The sequence below is a fragment of the Candoia aspera genome, chromosome 2 (assembly GCF_035149785.1).
Source record: "Candoia aspera isolate rCanAsp1 chromosome 2, rCanAsp1.hap2, whole genome shotgun sequence".
Lineage (NCBI taxonomy): Eukaryota > Metazoa > Chordata > Lepidosauria > Squamata > Boidae > Candoia > Candoia aspera.
Window position 1 is genome coordinate 137,961,431 of NC_086154.1, and position 21,315 is coordinate 137,982,745.

A 21,315-nucleotide genomic window follows, 5' to 3' on the forward strand; every position below is an offset into this window, starting at 1 on the left:
GTTGCAGACACGCGTTCGTTCATTGGTAAACAAACTCGAGGAAAAGCGTGTCGTTCTCCTTTGTTCAACGTGAAGGTCCTGGGTTCCCTACCCTCCAGAAGCGGATAGATGTCGCTGTTGCTCCACGCAGGTTTTCTCTTCTCGCAACAACTTGACCCCTGTGACGTCACCGGCGTCTGAATCATCAAGGCCATTTTCAATCCTCATTGGCCTAGCCATCACGTGGTTGAGACCAATGCGTGGATAATTATGGTGCTGATATTTTTTTCCCTAAAAAAAGATGTCAGCCCCTGGCTGTAGTATTCCTCTTTAAAATCCCTCTCTGAAAATGTCATGTCCCAACAATGTGACTCCTAACTCGTTTTTGATGGACTCGTTGGCTGGTACCTGCCGGGGAGAGAATTATTCCTCCAACCAAGGAATGTATATGCAGTCCGCGAACGACTTCAGCTGTGGAATGATGAGGAACTGTGGGATCATCCCGGCTCTTTCCAAAAGAGACGAGGTGAACCACGCCGCCGGGCTGTCCCTCAACACCTACCCACCCTACCTTTCTCAGCTAGATGCTTGGTGTGACCCCAAAAGTACTTACCGAATCGAGCAACCTGTTGCAAGGCAGCTGCCCTCCTGTTCCTTCCCGACCAGTGTCAAAGAAGAAAATGCTTGTTGCATGTACAACGCCGAGAAAAGGGCGAAAAGCGCCCCCGAGGCCACCCTCTACCCCGGGCAGATGCCTGAAGCTTGCCTCGCTGACCAGGAGGTGCCCCTGCCTAGCTACTACCGCGCCACCCCAGGCTACTCCTCCCTGGAGAAGGCGCCCAGCGGCGGAAGCCCCGGCGCCTTCGAGGCCAGTTTTGAACCCAGGGCGAGTCTCAGCCAGCCGAGCGAGCGTCGGGAGCTGCCCCCGGGCCCGCGGCCGCCGCCGACCGCCACGCAACAGCCTCAGCCGCCGCCCGAGCGGCCACCCCCACCTCCACCTCTGCCACCCGCCTCCCTCGCCCAGCCAGGAGCAACAGGGAGCTTCCCCGAAAGCGCCAAGCCGGACCCCAACCTGCAGAACAGCCCGGCCGGCGACGTCAAGACCGAGGAGAGTCTCCCCGTGGCCAAACTTAGCCCGTCGGAAACGGAGCAAGGCGGGCAGAAGTGTGCCGAGAGCAGCAGTGACAATTCTGACCACGAGGCAAAAGGTAAGGTAGGGGGGCTCTTCGGCTCTCTTCCCAGGAGACGAAACCCGGGGGAGCGGGCAGCGGTTTCGGCTGGTGCTGTTTGGTGGTGGCTGTTATTGTTATCGTTATTGTGGTGGTAGTGGTTGTTGTTGTTGTTGTTGTTGTTGCGCTTATGATTTGAGAAGCAGAGTCTAGCCCCTGGGGCTCCAGTCAGACTCCACCAACTTTTCTCTTCGGACCTGTGGCGACGTTTCTTGCCCTCTCTCGGAAACACCCAGCCACCAATAGCAGTAAGAACGAAGCGGTCGCGATGACAGCAAGAATACTAATAACAGTAACAACCACCCCTGGCACCGCAGTGTGCCTCAGGCGTCCTGTTCAGAAGTGGAAGCCCTGGCTGGCGGGCGGTTTTCGTGGGGGCAGCAGCTGGGGCTGACCGGGAAGGGGCAGGCGACGCGGTCTGGTTGCACTGGCGAAATCGACTCTCGTCTCAGGCGGGATCCCAAGGGGTTCTGGCGCCGAACGAGCCCCTTCGGAGGGGCGAGGGAGTGGTTCCAGGAGCGGCTGCCACTGCTCAAACGCGCTCTCTGCAGTTGCTCTCTCCCTTCTCTCCCCTCCTTTCCCCCAGCCCCGAAAGCTAGCGTTAAAGTTCTTTGGGGTGTTGTATTGTGTTGTGTTGTGGTGGCGTGGTGTGGTGTGGCGTGGCGTGGCGTGGCGTGGCTGGCGGTGGGGATTGTCTTGAGTAGGATTTCGCAGAGGCGGGCTGGGCTGCGGGCTGGGGGCGAAGGTGGCGAGAGGGGAGGGGAAGAGAGGTGTGCTGGGAACGGTTTGCCAAACACTTCAAACTGGACTTGGTTGTTGAGCTCCATTATCAAAGTTGCGCGCCCCTGAATAACCAGCCGAGGTTGCGGCTTCAAGGATCTTGTTTGCGCAGAAACAAGTCCCCCCCCCCCGCTCCATTTGCTTGTGTGGAATCTCTGCTTGAAGTTGAGGTGTTCTAGGGAAGAACAGCCCGTCGAGGGGTGAAGAAGGGGGCTTTCACAGAAGATCTTAAAATTATCCTGCGGGCGAAGCCTAGAGGAGCCAGTGGACAGGGTGGGAGAGGGCTTAAATGTCTATTATTTATTTATTTATTTATTTATTTATTACATTTATATGCCACCCTTACTCCAAGGGAAGGAAGAGAAGAGATGGGGTGGGGGGAGAGGAAGCATTAAATGTGGGGTTTGTTTTCTGCAAAAGAGGATTAACTTTGCGCCGAGTTCCCCCCCCCCAAAAAAACCCCATTGGGAATAGATACAGATGAAGAGAACGGGGCTCATTACTTTGGCGTGAACGACTCCATAGCCTCACCAAGCCCAGCTTGGAATGGGAGAAGAGGATTAGAAAGCGAGCAGAAGAGAGGCGTGGATGTGGCTTGTGTGGCGCCCTAGAGAAGCGCGTGTACATTTTCGGACCATACCTCCTCGTGCTAGTACGCGTGGTCTCACCAGTGCCTTCTTCGCACGTAGGTTGCCTGAGTTCCACCAAAGAATACGGGCGTTTCATCCTCCCTTTCTCATCTGATCTCGTGTATATGTGTGTCCGTGTATGATATGCGTGCATGGGTGTGCATGTGTATACATATGTACAGTCTACATCGTATATCTACATCGGTCTGTGTCTCCACCCACATCTTTACATATACCTATAGAGCTAAAATGCGATTTTAAAATGGCCTAAAACGGATTTTCCAATCCTTTTCCGCGCAGCCAAGAATAGACGATTTTATCCACGAATAACATAGGAAAATATGCAATGTCAAGGTTATGAAAATCTCTAAAAACCTATCAGCACAAAACGCTTTCCTGTTTACACTTTCGCAAGCGTTCTCGATTCATAGAAGTAAAATGAGCAAAAATAATAAAACCCGCTTGGCTTTGGGGATCTGGGAAGGGAGAAAGAAAGGAAAAAGAAAAAAGAAAACCACCTCGAGATCTCTTTTAATCTCGACGGTCAGTTCTAACGAAGAATTTGAAATGTCCCACCTAGGTTTTTCCAAAGTTTTATTTAATTTTCTTCCTTGAGGAAGAAGAGGGCTATTTGCTGGAAACCCAACACTATCCGTAGTGTGCCAGTAGGGGGAAGGATTTTGATTTTGATTATTATTATAATTATTATTATCCTTCCACCTTCTCTTTACTATATATGGTGTTTTCCTCTCTGTTTCTATTACACCAAGGTGTGGAAATGGGGTTTAAGGTTTGGGGAAAAGGCAAACCCATAAAAGGAACTAGCAGGGTTCAATGGCAGGAGGCTAGAGCGTGTGAAAGGCAGTTCCATGCAGACGAATTCGAAAGTCGGTTTTGGAGCAACTTGCTGGGACTACTACAGTTTGGGCAGGAATTCGGACCGTGGGACAAGAGGAACCCGGTAGCGAGGAAAGGCTTCAGGCTTGCTCTCACCTTAGAAGGAGGAGAGCTGATTACCTCTGCCAGAAATTGTCGCAGGTCCAAATTCAAATCTGGGGAGGTGTTTATGAATTTGCAGGCGAGCCTGAAGTGAATAGTTGAAATTGTGCATGCCTGTGTGAAAAAGGGATATTTGGAAAAAGTCGGTGTGTGTATGTGTGTGTGTGTGCGTGTGTGCATGCGTGCACAGGCGGATAGGTAGATTTATCATTTTTAGTGTACAAACAAATCTTGGTCGGTTTGTTTTTGTTTTTACAAGTCATATCGAAAGTTTGCCTTCACTCATAATAGAACTATATACTTCACAGAGCTTTCACATCAAAGGAAAATGGAGTCTGGACTATTGGGAACGGAGGGAGGGGGAAGAGAGAGAGAGCCACCATAGACAGGCAAAATATTTCTCTCTCCTCACCCCTCCATCCCCCTCCCCATCTTGTTTTTGCTTGTGACTAGTTTTGGATATGAAGTGGTAGTTTCAGACAGAGTCTGAGTGGAGAGCTTTGTGGCGTGCAAGCAGCAACTAATTGGGGCAATGATTAAACCCCTGGAATTATTATTATTATTGTGATTATTATTTAATTCTTTCGAAGCCTGAATGGAATTTTGTAATTGTAGGAATCCTACTGACAGATCTGACCCTTCAAAAAAATCGGTCTGTCCCCGAGGAAAGTCTTCTTTACGGTTTCCGTATTTGTTACGTGTAATAGGCGTAGGGTGTGTTTTTAAAAAATCCTGTAAGAGCTGGCATTATATAGTTTATGTCCAGGTGAATATTGTTAAGATAAGACTTCAGCCCCAGCTTTTTGAGAGCCCTTAGCCGCTGTTATCTTTCAGAGGGCTTAATTAGACTGTTAAAATCGCCAAATGCTAAGCAAGGAGGAGGTAGAACGCCATTTATTTTTAGCAGAGGACAGGGAGGTTTCCATTAGCAAAAGAAGCTGCAGAAAAAGTAGTCTTGACTCTAGGAAGCTCTCTTTGCTATTCCAATAGATACTTATATAATAATATTATTTTTAACAGAGGATATAAAGGCAGAAAACACTACAGGAAATTGGCTGACAGCAAAGAGCGGAAGAAAGAAAAGATGTCCTTACACTAAGCATCAGACGTTGGAACTGGAGAAGGAATTCTTGTTCAATATGTACTTGACCCGTGAGCGCCGCCTGGAGATTAGCAAGAGTATTAATCTAACAGACAGACAAGTCAAAATCTGGTTTCAGAACCGCAGGATGAAACTCAAGAAAATGAACAGAGAGAATCGAATTCGCGAACTGACTTCCAATTTTAATTTCACTTGAAAGTGTTCAGAGGAGGAAGGGGTGGGCTGTATGGGGAGAATCATTGCAAATATTGTGCAGTATTTTATTATTATTATTATTATTATTATATTATTATTATTATTTCCCCCCCTGGATGTAACTGCAAGATGCATAGGCGGGAGGACGGGAGGAAAAATAAAAAGACCTCAGGCTAGTGTTAAGTTCTTTAATTTGGGTATTTACAGTTTATAGAGCGGAGATGCATTCATCGGTATGAGCATGCGAATATATATATATATTGCATCAGTGTTTCTATATGTAAAATAAAGAATCAGGTGGTTGCTTACTAGCTTTCCAAACAGCTTCTAAGATGTTTTAAGTTATTCAGGAGCAGCACAAAGAAAAGGGAAGGGTGTGTTGTGGGGGGAAGACTGAAGGATCTGTATCTATGCCTTTTTTATGTTTAGGATAGTTGGTATGCCTGAAAGTTTGCTTTTCATATCTTAGTGTAGCCTGCCTATTGTATAATAATAAAAGATATAATGATTCCAATGAATTTCATACATGTGAGTATGTGGAAGTAGCAGAGAGAAATGCTTACTCTGTGTAGTTATGCAGTCTCCTTCCAGTGAGGTGGTGCTGTCACCCATTATATTTAAGAAAGGAAAATAATAAAGCAGTACTGCTATCTTATCATAGGGATGGGGGAAATGCCTGGGCTTTTTTTGTGACTGTTATTTAAATATATCCTGTATGTGGAATCTTTGCATGTATCTTTCTATATGGAGCCAAATAAATTTCTTAGAACCCCTGGACAACCGGGTATTTTTCAAAGTGATTGCCCCCCCCCCCGCCAAAAAAGCACGTCTCCCCCCCTCCCTCTCTGTCTAGGGTATTTTTCCCCCTAGTACTCATCCTTTTAAGGCTTTCAGGAGAGTATCCTAGCGGGTTTAATATAAGTGAGAGACCATAACGTTGATTTAAATATTATCCAGGTGACCACAATAAGTCAAGGTCATAAAACAGTAATGTCAGGACAGTCTTGGTAAGCGCTGGAGGTGGATTTTATGATCTGCAAATATAATGTGCCGCAGCAGTAAAAGATGCATTTAAAGGTGACTGTGGAGGAGGGAAGCAAGTCAGAAGCAGAGCAGCTTTCTTGGGATGCACACTCCTCATGGCTAGGGGTCTTTTTTTTTTTTTTGTCTGTCTGTCTTTCTATCTTTTTTTCTTTTTAAAGGAAAGACATGCTCCTTTTATCTCCTCCTCTGGAAGAATCGCTTTATATTATTAAAAAAAAAAGAAGGAATACACTTTTTAAAAACCACCATTGCTCTCAGCCTAGCACAGAGAACGGGGATGTCACGGTGGAAGGCGTGCAAAGGTAAGACAGACGATTTCTTGGCTGAGATACATGGCTGAGGTGCAAGTGGATTTCTCTCTCTCTCTCTCTCTCTCTCTCTGTGTGTGTGTGTGTGTGTGTCTGGGTTTTTCTTTCCCCCCCCCTTCCTGCGTCTACTCAAGGTAAAGGCGGCATGGAGGTGAACTCCACTTTGAAGCTACCTAGGTTTGATACAGATGGGGCGTCCGGTTTGGTGTCTTAGGACTTGGTCTTTTTTTGGATCGGGGCTTTCCTGTGCCTGTGTGACAGCTCATTTTCGACCAGAATATGCGTGACTGAAGAATGGTGGTGCATAGATTTCCATGTTGATCCCCTCGGCCACCAACACCCCCCACCCCACCCTTCTTCCTCTTCTTCTTCCTCTTCCTACTTCTCCTCCTCTGCTTCTCTCCTTCTTCTTCCTCTTCCTACTTCTCCTCCTCTGCTTCTCTCCTTCTTCTTCCTCTTCCTACTTGTCCTCTGCTTCTCCCCTTCGTCTTCTTCTTCCTACTTCTCCTCCTCTGCTTCTCTTCTTCTTCGCCTTTTTTTTTTAAAACTTACTTCTAGTGAAGTTACGCTTTTCTTGGAGGTGGACACCAGAGAGTCTGAGGTCTTTGGTTCTTGCTTTTGTTGGTCGGCAGAGGACTTTGGCAATCCCCAAACACGTTGTAGCTGGGTAATCCCTGAACGTGCCCTTTCGATTTCAGAGTTTTGGCTGTCGCGGGCTCTAAAGGCAGGGGAAGGCAAGGACATTTGGTGGCGTTTCGAAATGTTGTGGGAACACAGACACACACGCACGCCCACGCAGAGACGTTCCCCCTTTCCTTTGTGGATATTTCTCCCCCCCCCCCTCCTTCTTCTTTGAGAGAAGCTGCAATAGCAATATGCAACAGAAAATGGATAATGTCAGACTGGAGCCACTTTGCCAATGAAGGATAGTGGATTGTGCAATAAGTCAGCATATACTAGCAGCTCAGTTAAACGTTTCAACTGCAGACACACAGCCACAGACAACTAGAGAGAGAGTTGAATGCAGATTCTATTAAAGAGGGAGGAGGGGGGAGGGGTGGGGGAGGAGGGGGGGGAGGAGAGGGGGGATCTTAATGAAGAGATTAAAGATGTTGCCTTAATTTGAAGTATGTTTTCTTAAGGGCTTGGTTATTCCTTTGCTTAGATTCTAACGTGGGGTGAGAAAGGATGCAGGGGCACATTCTGAAGCTGAGCGATGAAGGGACTGAAGATGTTGTCTTCTTTCTTCTTTTCCTTCTTCTTCTTTTCCTTCTTCTTTTCCTTCTTCTTCTCCTCCTTCTCTCTCTCTCCCTCCCTCCATCCCTTTTTGCCTTTCCTTGTTTTTGGCAGAAATGACTGTGGATCTTTTGCCCTTTCCTGCAGCTGTTCCGTGGTTTAGGTAGTTTCATGTTGTTGGGGTTGGCTTTTAACTCGGCAACAAGAAACTGCCTTAATTACGTCAGTTAGTCTTCATCAAGGGCAACCTTCCTCCCCCCCCCCGCTTTTTTTTTCTTTTGACCCCCTTTCCTTTTCCTTTGCTACTCACACGCAGCCAGACGAGAGCCGAGAGACGGGTCTTTAACGCAGGGAGCAGGCAAAGAGAACAAATGGTTGTAGACTTCTCTCCCACCCTGCCCCCCCGGGAGAAAAAATAGCAAGAGGAAGAGAGAGAGAAGGACAGGAGGGCATTTCTGGGGGCAGGGGAGCCGGTTCGCCGAACATTATGACCCCCTCCAACTCACCACACGGCTTCATATACCTTCCCAACAATTCCCCAAGCACTTATGATCGCTTCGTATGGAGAGATGAATCTTGCTGGTTGCTGTTGTTTCTGGCCGACGGGGCTCTCCAGACGGACAAACATGGAGGGGTCCCTCTCTGAAAATTTCTCGGGTGATTAATGCTTCTAAGTTAAGACCGGAATAGTTGTCTGAATTGCAGCCTCGAGGTTTCGGGATTCAGTACCACTCTGCTTTCCTTCTTGAGTCAACCCGGACTCTTTTGTGCCCTGATTTCTGAAACGAGCTGAGTTTTGTGAGAAGTGAATGGTGGCTGTTACGTGTAAAAGAGCCCAGCTTATATGAACGCAGGTGCTTGGTAAATGGCCGGGAAGACTGAAATTACCGCCCCATAACTCCCATGGCAATCTGCTGCTGGTATAACCTGCCCAGGACTCTGAGAATTCACTTAGATAAATTATAGTCTATTATGTTCCTTGAAGGTGGCTTGAAGAACAAAGCGGGAAATGGTACTCACGGTTCTCTGGGTCTCCTTGAGAACGCATTCAGGTTTAAAACCGTACCTCCTAAAAATCCAGGGTGAGCAATACCAAGAGCTCAAGATTTGCTGTAGTTTTCTGAACGCAGCCTGCACTACAATCTGCTTCTCTCTCCCCCCCCCGCCCCCTCCCTGCCCCACTGAACTCGGGGGCTGTGAAAGCTAAGGAACTGCTAGCTAAGAAAACCCCTCTGCTCAGTTGTGTGATTAACAAGTTGTTGTATTGGTGGTGGTTTTGGTGGAACGGAGAACCGGGCTGAGATTTAAACGCGGGCGTGCGCGCCTAGGTTTTCAGGAAAAAATCAGCGCTGTGAGGGCCACAGTGCAAAGAGGGATGTTTTAGCTACTGAGAAAATTACTGCTAAATTACCCCCTCCCTTAATTCTCCCAGATGGGCTTCTGGTTTATATTCGAAGAAGCCATGGAGATTATTCCACCCCACGCACCCACACCTAAAAAGTACAAAAGAGGCAATCTAGTATTGGAGGAAGATTTTCACCCAATGTTGTGCAACCTGAATCAATGAATGAGGACGGGAAAGGGGAGCGAGAAAGAGCAAGAACAAGGGCAAAAGCCTGGGGCAAGAGGCTGCATATGCTTCCGATGGACAAGAAATACAATTTCCGCAGCTCCGGTCCAGGGAGATGTTAGGAAGCCAGGACTGCCCCTAGTCAAGCAATGGGACGGTTCCTTTACAAATACGTTTTTGCATTAGAAAATGTAATGCATCTGCCCCCCAAAGGGAGGCTATTCCCTTGGTCTTTCGCTGGAGAAGAGTTGTTTGGCTACCGCTGTGATTCTCGCCACTGTTTTTTCTCTGTCCTTTCCCTTCTGAGCCCCCAAGCTCCTTAGCAAACTTTCAGCAGTCGACTGGGGGAGACCTGAGTCTCTGAGACTTAAGGGAGGGGTGGGGTGGGGGGTGTATTCCCTTTCCGTAAGGAGTGGGTCAACCTGGCCTTGACAAGGTACCACAAATGGGGGAGGGGGGGCTGTAAGTTGCAGCTGAATGGTCTAGGCTGGGGGCCACAGGTTTTCTCCATTCTTATTTCTGGTTTGAAGACCAAGGTTTGGAGTGCGAGCGAATGCCCTGCGAGCATTTCTTCGAAATCTCTCGACCCTAACGTTGGATAATATACCCACGCACGCCCTCCGGTTTTCAAACATTTTAATAAGCGAAGACGGAAAGGCGAAGATGCACCCATTGTGCTTGCTTACTGTAAATTCACGGTTCTGCAGATAAATGGCTCGTCAAAGGCGTATAATTATTCGCAGTGGTCCTGAGATAATTGAATGATTTCATTATGTGTTATGGATAAAAAAGTTTTCTCGTCTTCCTATAAATATACACCCATAGCAGCATAAAGAGGAATGTGATAATGGTACTAAGTATCATTGTCGTGTGTGGTGTGGTTTTTTATGTTTGTGTGTGGCTGTGGGTGTGTGTATGTGGTGTGCGTGGGTGTGTGCACGTGTGTGTGTGTATGTGCGTGTGTGTGTTTCCCCCAGTTCCCCTCTCATGCAGAGGGGGTTCTAAAGTAATATATGTTTAATCGACCCAAGTCAAGAAATGTAATAAAAGTTAAATCCTCCCCTACTGTGTTTTTCCCCCTTTAAATGATTCTATTAGAGCTGGGTGCTAGTGAAGAATTTAGAGACTTCAACATTATTGCAGCCTGCTTTTTAATCTCTTATGTCAGAACATATGTAATTAGGAAGATTTCTTGCTGTTTTGTGCATTTCTCTCTCTCCTTCTCTCCTGGCAAAATATTGTTTTTCCTTGCTTGCTAGATATGTTTTGTTCTTGGGGGGTACTGTTGTGATGCCTATAAAATATTCGCAACATCCCAGTGCATTTCCAGTGTTGCTCTATTTTTCTTGTGTGTCTCTGTGTTACTGTAAGTCTGCATTTCACAGCAGGTGTAACTTCAAAAAGCTTCTGTTTTGCTGTCTAGAATTTGGTGTGCAGACCTACATGCGCACCCTAACCTTAACCCTTCCAGTTTTATCTAGGTCTGGTTTTCTGAGCATTTATAGAAGATGCTGGTGGGGAACAGGGACACACATGTCGAGACAGGCACACTCAGTATATACCATGTGCAATATACTGTATATGTATTTCTATAAATTAACACAGTAATAAATGTGTGTATGTATCTAAATACTTTGAATGCCCAGTGGATACTCCAGCATAAAGTTATGTGCATTTATGCCTTTTTATTTTTATATACGATAACTGTTGTTAAACCTGTTGTTGTATTCTATTAATACATAATCTTTCCCTGAATCACGTGAGTATCTTGTGTATTCTATTCTGTGTATGAAATAGATAAATACATGTATCATGTGTATAGCCATATATGTAGGAGTATTTACACCAACAGAGTGAAGAAGAATAATTTTTAAAAAGACTGTTTATAATTGGGGAAGGCAATGATGAGAAATAAACAGTTTTACATTTGGCACAGAGAGTTTTTGGTCTCTATAGCACACTTTGTAAGTATGTACTGTAGGTGATGGTTTCGGCTTCTTTCATTGCTATGCTTATGTGCATGCCTATCAATAAACGTTAATTTCAAGAGCATAGTAGTGAGGAGGGCATATCTATAGCTATCATCTCTATACACACACATACTCCCCTCCCTCAGTGCTCTGCTTTGCTTCCCATCTGCCTTCACCTTTGAGGGCAATAGTTCCTGGAAAGTCCAAAGGAACATTCTGAACTGAAGAAGGCAGCATGGGAGATGGGTGGGTCGGTGGCTGGCTGGCTGGCTGGCTGGCTGGCTGGCAGGCAGGCAGCCGCCTGTGCCTGTGTGTTTGTCAAGGGAAAGTTCTCCTGACTCAGCTCTGAGAGATGCTGCCAAACTGAGAGCAGCAGGTACCATTAATTGAGGACGAGGCCTAGGAACTTGTGGGGGCTGAAGAGCATGTCGTCTGCCTTTGGCTGAAACTTGCCCTTGTTTATAAATGCTGTCTCCCCCTGTTTATGTGAGCTAACACCTAGCTGGCTGCATAGCTCCTTGGAAGCAGCAGGCTTAAGCAGACAACCGCCCAACCTGTTTCCTTGAGGGCCAGGGCCATAATTCTGACCAGTCTTGATAGAAAGAAAGAGAACTGGGGTGGGGGGCGGGGGTTGTAGAGAAATAGGTGGGGATATTCTCCCCTGATTTTTCTTTTCAGGCCCTCGATTTGGTGAGGTCTGGTGTGCAGTTTTGTACTGTTGTTGTCTCCACTCCCTCCCATCGCCAATGTATTCTGTTTAGAAATCTATGGGTTGTGGGTGTTTGTGTTACCACAAAAATAAGATGTGAGATACGGCGCAGAGGGACCAACCGTTTTATGTCTCATTTAAACACTGTTGCCCCTTGAGGACTCCCAACTTCATCTTGCATTTGTGGATTTCCTCCTGCTGCTTCCATCCTCTTCCTCTCCTGCTCCCCTTTTCCTTCTTCTTTTTCGTCCTCCTCCTCTAGCCTGAAATGTTCAGGAAAGCACCCACAACACAGTGAAATAAATTAGTCCAGAGGTTTAATTGCACTTTGGAATTTATTGTCTTCTGTCCCCACCACCAAAGCACTAAAAAGTCTGGAATCCAAAGTCAGAACATCTGACAAAATTCTTAGCAACCATGAAGAGGGTTTTTAGGGGGAGGGAGAGAGATGGGCATTAAGCAGGTACAGACTCCTGGACACTAAATTTCATTTAAATGTACATTTTAAGCCTCCTGCTTTCTTTTCATCCTCCTACCTTTTACCCCTGGATCAAATAGAAAGATCGTGCCCACAGGAAGCAAAGTTCAGTGCACAATTATTCGAATAAATAAATTGCTCATATAGAAATAGCTCCGACCTGTGTATTTTAAGAAATCAAGATCTTTGCCTAGCTGAAGTGACATTATTGTTATCATCATCACCTCCACCACCACCACCACCACCACCACCGCTGCTCCTATTGTTCCTATTACAGCAGCGACAGGGTTCCTTGGCTCTGCGCATCAAAAATCCATTTGGATGAATCTGGTAGCCAAGTTCTTTTCTGGCCATGGTTTATCCATAAAAGCAAGTGGGGATGGGAAGTGGAAGGGAAGGCTGGGAATTCAGTCGCGATGGAAAGAAGGACCGAAAAGGACCGCCGGATACAAAGCCAGGCCAAACCCCGAGCCTCGCCGCCTGTTCGTTCGTGGAAGCCAGTCCCTTTGATTTCACCACCACCTCCTTCCTCTCAACTCGGGGCGCTTCGACTTGGGAAGAGGAATAGGGGAGAAGGGCGTCCCCACCGGGGGAAAAAATTAAGGGGGAGGGTCGCTTTGGGATCGATTAGCTTTCTCTTATGAAGAGCTGCCAACCCCGCGATACCTTCAGTTCACAACCGTGGGGCCTTGCAGGGGAGGCGAAAGCGGCTTCGGCAGTTCCCCGGAAGAGGAAAGAGTGGATTTTTTAATCCGAACTTGACGGTGTTTATTGAGACAACTGGGCAATCGGGGCCGAAGGAATGCGCCCCAAGGGTCGCGTGTCGGAGGGGGGTGCGAATTGGTCTCTTGGTTCCTTTGGGGGGGGGGGGTTGGCTTTAGCTCCAGAGCTGGTTCAGCCAAACCTCTCGGAGAGGTTCGCCCTCGAGTTAGCTGACGATTTCTACAGAGCTCCCCCGGTTTGCCTTCTCCGCCACCGTTTCCTAGCCTGACTCCAGCGGCTGCTCAGGAATTCTGGGAGCGCCGTGCGTTGCGGGTGTTGTGGCTACTCCCACGGATCCTCTAGGCCCGGAGCGGGCATTTAGACCGGGCTGGGAGCCGCTAGGGACAAACGAAAGACCCTTGCGCGACCTTCAGTGCTTTTCCTGGAAGAGGACTAAGGTGCTGGAGGCGGCGGCGGCGGCGGCGGCGATCGAGAGGGGCTACCGAGATTTCAGAATTTTAGTCCGCCTCTGAAATCAGGGGAAACTTTTTTCAGGAGCCCAAGGAAAGAAATGGGGAGCACAGAATTCGGAATGCCTACAATTTATACCCAGATAACATCGATGCGTGACTGCGTGTGCATCTGTGCCTGTGTGTGGGCTAAAGAAGGGACGCAAGAAGAACTGTGCAACCGTGCATGTGGGTGTGCGCTGGTGTGCAAGTGTGCGCCAGGGGGATATAGGTAGCTGGCTGCTCGCCAAATGTCAGCTTCCCCTACCTAAACAAAAATGGCAGAAATCGCTTAGAAATAATAATTCTTCAGTGTCATATTTAAATTGAAGATCAATAAAATCTCCAATCGGGGTCACACTCTGCTCTTTTTTTCCCATGCACGTCACAGATGACAATCTTTTTTTTTAAATGCAGCTTTTAAAAACAACCTTTCCTTCCTTCCTTTCTTCTCCCATTAAAAATAATTATGTTCTTTTCACATAGAAAATAACCTGACACGCCACGCTCTTTTAAGGACTTGCTGTCTTTGATCGAAAGGTAGGATTTTGCCTTGTTAGCTAGTTAGCTTGTTACTTCGAGTCTGGCCAGAGCATATAGATATGTAGCCAGTGTGTCCAACTTCTGCATCTGGAAATTCTTATCCCCGAAGAAGAGCATTCAAAAATATGAAACCCCGCTTTTGACAAGGTTAACTCAAAGCCTGTCCCTTTCCAGAGAGGCGCCCATTTCAAAGGTCCCATGTGGCACCTCCGGTTGGGAATGAGGGATTTTGAGATAGATAGATAGATAGATAGATAGAGATAGATAGATAGATAGATAGATAGATAGATAGAATATTCTGGATGCAAGGCATGTCTTTCATTTTATTCTATCTGTAGACAACGTCCCTCCGTCTCTCTCATTGTCCTGTTTCGGCATAGCAGGACTTCCAGGGGGCACTTGCACCTCTGAACGGAGTTCTTTGCACCACCAGTCCTAAAGGGTAATTGCCCCAGGACAACCTGCAGCCCTGAGGGAAATTGCTGTTGTTGCTGTGTTCAGGAGAGAAAGGTCGCTTGTAAATAAAAGAGGCACCTTTCACGTTTCGGCTGGTGTATGCCTTTAACTCCAAAATGCTTCTTTCAAGGATATTTTAATGACCTTGCTGGCTTCCCTTGAGGTTACCATTCGGCGTTTACTTGTTCACGTCCTTCTCTATTTATAATCTCTTATTCTTGATTTGGATTCATACGCTAGACACTTTTTATGCTTAATGCTACGCTTTTCTGTCTACCCTCTGCATAGATGGTGTATAGGGGGGGGGGGGCGGGAGGAAAGGAGAAAAGCGAAAGCAAGCGATCTCCTCACCCATTCAATCTGTCAATCTGCTGGAAGATTGATTCTTCGCAAAGAAAATTATATTTCTTCGGTACAACTAGAGCAAGGGTTTCATCTCCTCCAACGTTTCATATCCCGCCTTGCATCCCTCCACCCACCCACACGCCCCCATATTTCTACCCATAGAAAGCCTGGGGGAAAGATAATCAAAGCAGCCTAGGTACTAACTTTCCCCCCAAGATTCAGAGGGGAAAGATGAAGTCAATAGAGAATTTTGACTGACAGACAAACTAAACTCGAGACAGGCCAAAGGACATATTAGGTTCCTATAGGACTATTTCTCTTCCAGAAAGTGCAAGGTTGAAAACGGGAGGAGAACTGTGGACGGAATGTGGTTAGTTAAGGATTTGCAGCAAGCCTGTTTTCAAATCTTGGGCACACACGCACACCCAGTGGGGCTCATAAGCACATCCAAACCTAATTTCTATTTCAAGTCTGCTCCATATGGAGTGAAATACTGTTTCCCTACCCCCACCAGGGCAGGCTGGGGCACACTGATCAAGGGCTCCTGAGCTAATATGCACTCAGGAATCTTTAATCAGTTCAATCAAACAACTTTTCCGGAGTCTTTTTAAAGGGAGAAGAAGGAGGGGGAGGAGGACAATAACCAGTGAATGAGCATTAACCGAGAGGTCTTCGGGGATATGGCTGTGCCTGCTACTTTCTATGCCTGCCCAAATGCACCATCAGATTTCCTCAGCAAGATGCCTAAAAATAAACCCACCGCCTGCTCCTGAATCTAGAGGAGACCTGAGCCCTCAGCCTCGAGTGTGTCATTAGTGGCTGCTCCATCTCTCTGGAGCACACGTCCCCCCCCCCCCCGCCTCTCCTTTTCTGCCCTCTGAATGTCTCTTTTCTCTCCCCCCTCCCGCCCCATAGCGTTCACTTTTCTTATGCCTTGCAACCCCCTTCCCTCCGCTTGGTTACAATTGTACCTCACTTCCAAGCCGCCTCTGCTGTTATTATATTGGAAATCTTGATCCTTCTTTGACAAAACCACGAAAAGGAACAACGCACTGATGGTAGCTGCCGCCGGCGCTCTAGCTGTGTTCTTATTCTTGAGTTGGGGTGCGGGGGAGACATCCTTTTGTAGATTTCTTTCTCAGAGCCAGCGACCAAAGCCACCCTTCCAACCACTAAGGGTAATAAACTATACCGATCACCTTACTCTACCAAGCCAAGGTTATTTTTTTTAACACACACGCACGCGCGTGCGTGCACACACACACACATACGTGTCTTCGAATGAAGTTCTGCAAATGATTTAGTCAACAGAAAGTTTCCACGACATTTTAATGCGCGCACACACACACACACATTAATCCAGGAAAACAGAATTGCTCTAAACAAACACACCCTAGCTTTCTGTCCTCAATTGCAAAACCAAGCTCCCTCACTCCCAGTTATAACTGAAACTTACTCGTACAGTTTTATTTAGTGAACGACACATTCATGAACAATCAAATGATCCTCGTAAAATTTTTATTGAAGGACATAAAAACATCTACGACTACTTGCCGAATAATGTAGCCTCTCAGGAAGATGAATGCCACTTTTTGGGGGTTCTTGCTATTTCCCAGTCTCTGGGTTTACAAAGTAATTTTCTTCTTCCTCCCAGAAAGTGAGTGTCTGGTGTGTGTTTGTGTGTCTGTGTGTTCGCCCCCTCCCTCCCTCCATACATGCATACACATGTGTGTGCGTTGCCCAGAAAGAGATGGTTTTATCTGGCAAAAAAATGAGTGTGTATATGTATATATGTATGTGTGTATACATATACATATACACATATATATACATATACATATACATACATGAATATAATTAAAATTCAGGGGCTGGTGCCGGAGAGGCTGTTAAGCCAGCAGGATCACTCCGTGAGGACCTTCAATCGGCCACCTCCCCTTTTAAAGATCTTCCATGTAATGTATCCATTATCGAATACAAGCTGTAGAAGCAGAGCGAGTAGACAGAGACAAATTGCGTCAAGAAATAGTTCCTGTGCTACCTTGCTACACCAGATACCTTACACCCTCATTAACAGCAGGGCTATGGGGAAGCCAGGTCGCCGAGCCAGCCAGCCAGCCAGCCAGCGAACGAGCGAATCGCCTTTCCGCTTACGGCACGTAAGATCCCACCGCTGCTGCTAATAACGGCATTATTTCAAGAGTTTGATGAAAACCCAAGTCGCATAGGCGTTATTTAAAAAAAAATAGAAAGAGGGAAGAGGGAAAAAAAGACCTGCGGATTGATCTACACTGTATTTTGGGTAAATAGAATCACGTGGGACCTCGGAGCCAATGGCAAGCTAGGAAAGGCTGAAAAAATAATTACCTGCCCTGATTGTTCTATGAGAAGATAAAAAGTACACATACAGTTCATACAATAATCTTATGAATGTAAAAGAGGGGGGAACAATGTCGGCTTCGGGTCCCATAAGCAACTATTATGTAGATTCTTTGATTAGCCACGAGAGCGACGACTTGCTGGCGTCCCGGTTCCCAGCTACTGGCTCTCATCCTGCCGCAGCCCGACCGTCAGGATTGGTACCGGAGTGTGCAGATTTTCCGTCCTGCAGCTTTGCCCCCAAACCGGCCGTTTTTACCACTTCGTGGGCTCCCGTGCACTCCCAGTCGTCCGTGGTTTACCACCCGTACACCCACCAGCCACACATTGGAACTGACACTCGGTATATGCGCAGTTGGCTGGAGCCTATCTCCGGCGCGGTCTCGTTCCCAGGTTTTCCAGCCAGCAGCCGGCACTACGGGCTTAAACCCGACGCCTTCCACGGCCGCAGGGACTGCGGACCGGTGGATGGACGTAGTTATCCGGATTATATGTACGGATCCCCGGGAGATCTCAGGGACAGAACCCCGCAGACTATACCCTCTCCGGAATCTGAGGCCATCGCTTCCAACAAACACAAAGAAGAAAAGACCGAATTGGACCCTAGTAAGTCGAAGTCATTCTTGTTTACAACCGGGAAGGCATTACAGCCTCCTGGCACAGTGCTCAATAAAAAGGAATTACCTTGCTGTTTAGAATTCTTGGCGTCCTTCCCTTGGATCTCCAGCTACAGGGGCTGACAAACCTGGGGAAAGCTGGTTTATTTGATTTGGAAAAGGAGGGCGGCAGGGGGAGAAGAAGGGATTTTTTTCAATGAACGTTATTATTGTGGCGGGTCTCGATGGTTCCTTCGTCCTCTCTCGCTTGCTTTCCTTCGCACCTTGGCTATTTTATTTGTTTATCAAGCCATAACCTGCCGCGGCCCCTCTTCCTTGCGTTTAGTCCTTCTGACTGTCCGAGGAAGAAGTCTAGCAAAAGCAATCACGGGCATGTGGGAGGAGGAAGGATATTGGGATGTTGATGTGTATTGAAAAGCGGGGGGATTGGTGAGAAAGCCTCAGAGAAAACCCACACTCCAGACAACAGTTCATCAGATTTTTGCATCCAGCCAGAAAAGGGATCGGAAAGTTAGGGATGGCAATGGGAGGGAGACAGCAAATCAAGGAAGATGATCAAAAACCAGATAATTGGATTAGGAAAAGTATAAATCGCTGCTAAAGTTTAGCAGATGGGGAGACATCCGAATGTTTGAAAGGGCAGTTAATAATACAAATCTCCCCCCCTTTAAAAAAAAAGAAAAAGTGTTCTACAGTTTAACTTACTAGTAAAAGGACTAAGAGAAGAAATAACCTTGAACACTGTTGAAACAGCAGAAAGGGTCTCCAAGGGATTTGTGCTTTTGCCTTTTTTTTAAAAGTAATCATTCTTCTGCGCAGTGAAACGTTCATTTCCTAGTGGACATCTGCCATTTAGACATGGGAGAATTTTTTTCTTCTTCTCATGTGCAGTTGGGGAGTTGATACAGAAAGCAAAATAGATGGAATTGAGATTACCCTAGTGCCAGGAAATAATGCCCACATGTTTATTTATTCACGGGCCCTGTGAAGAGATGTGTGTGCATTTTTGTGCCCATTTAGATAAACAGAGCTGGTCTCTTCTCCTCCCCTTGTGTTCCATCCACATATTCCCATGCCAGGTGTGCAGAAATCCTTTCAGGCCTCACGTGCTGGTCAAATACTGGTTTGGTCCTGATAATTTTAATTGTATTTGTGCCACAGAGGCAGATATACATGTAAAAGTGCATAAGGAGAGAAAGAGAGGGAGAGAGGGAAAGAGACACAGATCATGGGCTAAAGGATTTGTTTCAAGAGCCCAGTATCAACAGCGTATTCATTATGTTCAAATTTCACCCAAGAAATAATTAGTCTGAAAGATGAGCTAATTCCTCCTGACAAAGTTGTAAAGAGGCTCTGCAGAGGATGGTGTCTCAGTACTCAGAAGGGGAAGAGATTTTTTTTTTCCTGCAACCACTAGGCTTATTCTGGGCCACTTTCTGGAGATATATATATATATATATATATATATATATATATATATATATATATATATATATATTCCTTTTAAAATTGCTGGCAGCTCCATCAGTGGGAAGGTTATAGAGAGAAGGCTGGAGAGCAAGGGTTGTAAACAGAGTTTATGGGCCTGTGGTGGGAATTTTCACTTTTCATGATTGTGTTCTTGGATTACCCTTAATGGAGTTGAGGGGGTTATTATTATTGTTATTATTGTTATTATTATTATTACAACCTCTTTGCCCTAGTTTTATTTTGGAATTGCAGTTTGCAGGAGACAGTGACCACTAAATGAAATAAAATAATAGTCAAGAACAGGGCGCAGAACGGAACTAGTTAAACTCACTATTAAGTGCCTCCCTGCTTACACACTGATGAATACAATGCACACTCAGTTCCTATAAAAAAATACATGCGCCCTTTAAAATCCTGAAGGTCATTTCAGGTTTGAGCAGGGAATGCTCACTTGTCTAAAGAGACCTTAGACAGGAGACTTTAGACAAGTATTGAAATTATAAGTACTGGATATGAATTTAGGACATGCCTAGTTGAAGGCACTGCCATCTATAAATGCAGACCTGGGTACAGGCTGGATGTATAGAGATCGGTAGGTAAACAGACAGTTAAGAGAAAATTAAATGTCCCGGTCTTTATTTTGCAGATAATCCTGTTGCAAATTGGATTCATGCGCGTTCTACAAGAAAGAAAAGATGTCCTTATACGAAGTATCAAACGCTGGAACTGGAGAAAGAGTTTTTATTCAATATGTACCTAACACGGGACCGCCGTTATGAAGTGGCCAGGGTTCTTAATCTCACGGAGCGCCAAGTCAAAATCTGGTTTCAGAACAGGAGGATGAAAATGAAGAAAATGAATAAGGAGAAAACCGATAATAAAGAGCAGCAGTGAAATTGGTCAAGTCCCTCTGGTCTGTGGAGAAATCAAGGCGCTGCTTCTTCCTAAGCAAGAAATTGTTCCTGACTTTTCCCCCCTAATGTGCTGATGAGTGTTTAGAATTAGTTAAACACGGCAACCTTTCTGGAACAAAAATGAGAGAGACGGAGGCAAAGAGAAAGAGAAACGTAAAGCGTGCGTTTCTTTACAAAATGCAAACACACACACACACACAAATCCCTACCAATTGCAACTAAAAATAAACTTTTCAGAAAAAAACAACAAAGTACTTGAATTTTTGGGTTAGTATTTTATTTTGTAAATTAAATCTATCCGGTGATTTTTTTGAATTATTTTATGATGTCGTGGTTGCATATTTTGTACAACGGGAAGAAAAAAAAAGGTGGGGGGGGGAGGAAGAGCAAGGAAAAAAATGGTGGGGGGAGTGATCGCTCAAAACTATGTTTCTGTCCTCGTGTCGAACGTTTCTGGTGTACTTATTTGTGTCTTTCTGATTGTCACCGAACCGTTCTGTAACGCTGTTATGTTTTGCTATAGTAGAACAGCTCTCTGTAAATATATAACTAACGTCACCCAAAAAAAGGAGGAAAAAAATCATCGGTAATCAAGGTGTCTTTTTTTTTTAATTTAAACTCCTATGGAGGAATAATACCACTTCCCCCTGAATAAGTTGTAAAAGGAGGGAAGAGCAGGGGGGATCTTGCTTGGGATTCTTAACGATACAATCCTGGGGAAAGATGTCCATTTAATTACCAATGATTTCCTTCGGAAAATATTGGGAAGACTAGAATATCTTCTCTCAGGAAGTTGGTAAGGGTAGGAAGAGAACAGACCTTCGGCTCCCAATATTTACTATCTTCCTTTCTCACTCTCTTCCTCTGTCTTAGCTCCTGTCCCTTTCTCTGTCTTTTCTTCCCGATATATCTGTATCTGTCTCATGTCAGGCTCATAAAAAAGAAGTTTCGGTAAAAGGCGGCAGGGTGCTCTGCATTTTAATTTGGGGTAATTAATTGTACTAATTTATGACCCAGGGCGATCAAAGAATGTGTACGAGATTAAATATGGGCTCCAGTCCGGTTTTGCTCGCAGATAGCCCTTTACTTTTGTGATCGCTCGGAGACAATTCTATTGGAAGGCCTTGGGATTATCCATGAAGTGCCCAAAAC

General features: G+C 45.9%; 2 protein-coding genes across 2 annotated transcripts; both read left to right on the forward strand.

Annotated features, from left to right (window-relative positions):
• The first annotated feature begins 328 nt into the window (after nt 1-328).
• On the forward strand, nt 329-4,914 carry HOXC10 (homeobox C10). The gene is made up of 3 exons (XM_063296593.1): nt 329-902; nt 999-1,187; nt 4,637-4,914. Exons 1-3 carry the CDS (start codon nt 329-331, stop codon nt 4,912-4,914), a joined length of 1,041 nt encoding a protein of 346 aa, XP_063152663.1.
• Nucleotides 4,915-17,061: 12,147 nt separating this feature from the next.
• Nucleotides 17,062-20,486, forward strand: HOXC9 (homeobox C9). Its single transcript, XM_063293845.1, has 2 exons — nt 17,062-17,768; nt 19,896-20,486. Exons 1-2 carry the CDS (start codon nt 17,210-17,212, stop codon nt 20,141-20,143), a joined length of 807 nt encoding a protein of 268 aa, XP_063149915.1. The 5' UTR covers nt 17,062-17,209; the 3' UTR covers nt 20,144-20,486.
• Nucleotides 20,487-21,315: the final 829 nt, after the last annotated feature.